This window comes from Oryzias melastigma, linkage group LG19 (genome assembly GCF_002922805.2).
Source record: "Oryzias melastigma strain HK-1 linkage group LG19, ASM292280v2, whole genome shotgun sequence".
NCBI classification, from domain to species: Eukaryota; Metazoa; Chordata; class Actinopteri; order Beloniformes; family Adrianichthyidae; genus Oryzias; species Oryzias melastigma.
The window spans coordinates 17,083,962-17,087,459 of NC_050530.1; the positions used below are offsets into that span (position 1 = coordinate 17,083,962).

Here is a 3,498-nt window from a genome sequence, read left to right on the forward strand (position 1 = left end):
CTCACTCAAGAACATCAGGTCCACATTGCTCTAATTTATTACAAAAAAACTTGTAGTAACAGTTTTCTGAGAAATCCAAAAAATAATGACCACAAATATCCTATTAATTCCATAATACATGTGAACACATTATTCCATAGTTTGATGTTCCATGCGATCAGCACTCTGCGGAACTCATGAATTCATGACAACAAACGCCCCGTCAGGCTTTATCCCTTACATAAGATACTGTATATACATATAATATATAATATTATAGAGTTCAAATAAAAGATTCATGTAAGTAAGCTGATAAACCTTTGTTTTTTATGTTTGTAAAAACATCGCGGTTATAGGCTAAAAAGATTACGCAATAAAAAAAAAATAACTTGCTAATTTGTCTGTAATTAATTAATTGCACTTAATTAATAACGTGATCATTTGACACCCCTAATATTGTTTTCTCTAAGGAGGACTGCACATTGACTGCAAAAGAAAACTGGACTGAGTAACCTCTCCCCCTTCACGTTCCAAACAGGAAATACCCACTGGTTCCAAGAAGCCAACAAACCATAGACCTCTATATGGAAGTAAACAACTATTACCAAGTCACAGTGATTGAAAAGATCTTATACGTCTACATTTTGATCAAATTTGTTTAAAATTTCGTGAAACTTTATTTAACATGATCTTTAAAAGTTAAATTTCACCGATATATTGGGAGTATTTAACCACTTGTATTACATCCCCATTTACCAAGAAAACTTGACGGTTACTGCCTGATGTCTAGCCATGTCTAGGGTTTTTTCTATTGAGGAGAAGGCATCAGTTTGGAACCAGTCAACATCTGCCACCATGAGTCTTGATAGAATTGCAGCAACATCATTCTTTGTCTTTTCTTTGAACACAAAGAGCAGTGTCATCTGCATATAACTGTATTTTTACATATGGAGATAAAATTGGCAAGTTTTTAAAGATCCTCTCAAATGAAAATAGTTTTTTGTGTTTTAACATGTTCTTGGTACATTTTTCTGATGATGGAGGAAATGAATAAAGAAAATGAAGCTTAAAGTTGCATTTTTTTGAGTATTTATTTATTCAAATCATCAAATTGAGAAAACTGTTGGAAAACCCTTGTAGGTGGGATGTAGATGATACTACAGCAAGCCAAAAGCCCCATGCTCCGCTTCATTGTGATGCATCCACTTGTAGACGAATAGATCCATGTACGTCTTTGTTTTCCATGTCCTTGTCTCTGGATAGCTCCAATATAGCTCGCCATATTTGTTGCACCGGTAAAGTTAGGTTGGGGCTGATGACCGGTTATGGAGGCATGCTTACTCCGTGAAAACAGTCGAGAATTTCAAGTGAACTGCATCAGCTCTGCAGAAACTATGTCCTAGAAAACTACGTTTTTTTTTATTTTTAGTTAAAACGGCATAATCACAATCAAAAGACCACTGGGAACACTTTTAAATTAGATCAAAAGCTGATTGAAGTGGGACTTTAACATAAAAGGAGAGGCCCCCCGATAGTCTTTTCACATGTTCCTCTCTTTTGGTCCAACAGGAGCGCTTCAGTGGGACGGCCACATTCTTTATCACCAGCCCTTCAGAGGGAGCCAGAGTTCTGCCCCTGTCCTGATCCACTGGAGGACCACAACTTCTAAACATCTGCTCTGCTTCATGAGACTCTTTTAACATCATCTTCATATTTCTGACTCAAGGGGGGCCTCGAGGGCCGGTGTCCTACATGTTTTTTCAACTAACCTGCCATTGAAGCTCATTATTGGCTAAATACACCTGATCCAGGTAATCAACATCTTATAAGGCGGAGTTTCTGGACACCCTGGAGGTCTAGAGTCCAAAAAAACTGTTCTAAAGGACTTTAAAAATAATAAATGGGGGATTGTGATATGACTTTGTTTCCCGTCTGATTTTTCTAAAGATTTGAAAACATGAACGTGTGTGGATGATGTGAAGGAGGGCCACATTACCACCACGCTTCTTTCTGTGTGGAGGTGGTGGTGGGGCTCTAAGGAGGGACGCATTTACACGCTCCGCTGTCATTGTCCTAAGAAGATGAGGAGACAAAAACACACCAGCGAACGTCTTTGTTCTTTTCTTCTAAAGATCTGGAGGGGGTGGAGGGCTGAGCCTACTATAAAAACTGCAGACAGTGAGAACCAAAGCCCAACTCATCAGAATGCATCTCAAAAAAAGGAGCTTAGATTTCAGTCGACTCCAGATTTCAGAGGTTCCAGTTCCACCAAAAACCAGTGAAATCAACTGTAGTGACTCACGTTAAATGTCTTAATTTTATACTAGAAATGGGTATATGCACATCCTGGTGTTTAGGATCTTTTCGATTTTTATGACTTTATATCTTAAGAACTGCCACTTTGATTTTATTTGAAAATTGCACTGATTTAGGGATGGTTTCTATTCGTTTGGCATTTAGTTGAACCCAGCAGACTTTACTTTGTTCCGCCCAATTGCCGTTCACGGTGTTTAGATCCTTTTAGGCTTAAATATTATCTCCATGGAATCCAATTTGGGAGATTATCCGTCCATTTCAACATGTCTTTGGCTTTACACACATTTATATCCATTAGTATGAACACAGTCGGCAGACGTGTCTAAACTAAACCGCTTATCCAGAGTCCCAGAAAAGATTCTAAAGTATAACCGCAGATCAGAACATTCATTTAGTTCAATTTCATATAAATGTATTTGAAAATGTGGGCATCAAAGATGGCCATCCATAAATGTCTAACTATAAACTTCAAGAACAAGTTGTCTGACTCTTGAACTGAAACAGGAAAGTGTGTACTGAACAGTTTGGCAGAAAGCTTTTAAAATCATGTTTTTGAAAAAATTGAACTATACATTTTAACTATTTTAGTTGGAAGACGTCACGTTTGCCTAACATTTCCATCCATCTGCCAAACCTGCTTAATCACTTTTGGAGTCACAAGGTAGCTGGAGCCTATCCCAAATGGCCAGACTGTCGCAGTGCCACATGATCACACAAACAAAAACGCACAGTCACACATAGATTTACCAATTAAGGTATGAAGTATTGGGGTGGAGGGGGGTAGCCAGAGTGCCTGGAGAAAACTCACACATGCAGAAAAAAGAACATGCAAACTCCACACAGAAAAAAAACACTTGGGATTTGAACCATTACACCATGAGAGTAATTAGGAGAAAACGACAATTTTGATACCCAAAACACAAAAATGTTAGAAGTACTTGCTTGTTTACAGCCATGCTCTCTCTCTCTCTCTCTCTCTCTCTCTCTCTCTATACATATATAAATATATAAACAGGCTCAAGGTATCATGTCATATGTAACCATATATTTAACAATAATTCTTTTTTACAAGTCATTTTCTAATCTACGTGGGAATAATGTCAGGAAATTGCAAAGTAATTTAATTTAAATGTAACTATCACAAAAGATAAATTGCGTATTTTAATAAATAATTCTTTTTTTTTTAGTCTTGTACAAAAAAAA

At 37.2% G+C, this 3,498-nt stretch overlaps 1 protein-coding gene across 1 annotated transcript in view; it reads left to right on the plus strand.

Moving 5' to 3' along the window:
- galk1 (galactokinase 1) overlaps window positions 1-1,898 on the plus strand; it is an 11,540-nt gene extending 9,642 nt beyond the window's left edge. Inside the window, exon 8 of the mRNA XM_024263380.2 lies at window positions 1,549-1,898. Within this exon, the coding sequence (XP_024119148.1) occupies window positions 1,549-1,623 (75 nt within the window). The 3' untranslated portion in view covers window positions 1,624-1,898. The remainder of the gene's footprint in view (window positions 1-1,548) is intronic.
- The last annotated feature ends 1,600 nt before the right edge of the window (window positions 1,899-3,498 follow it).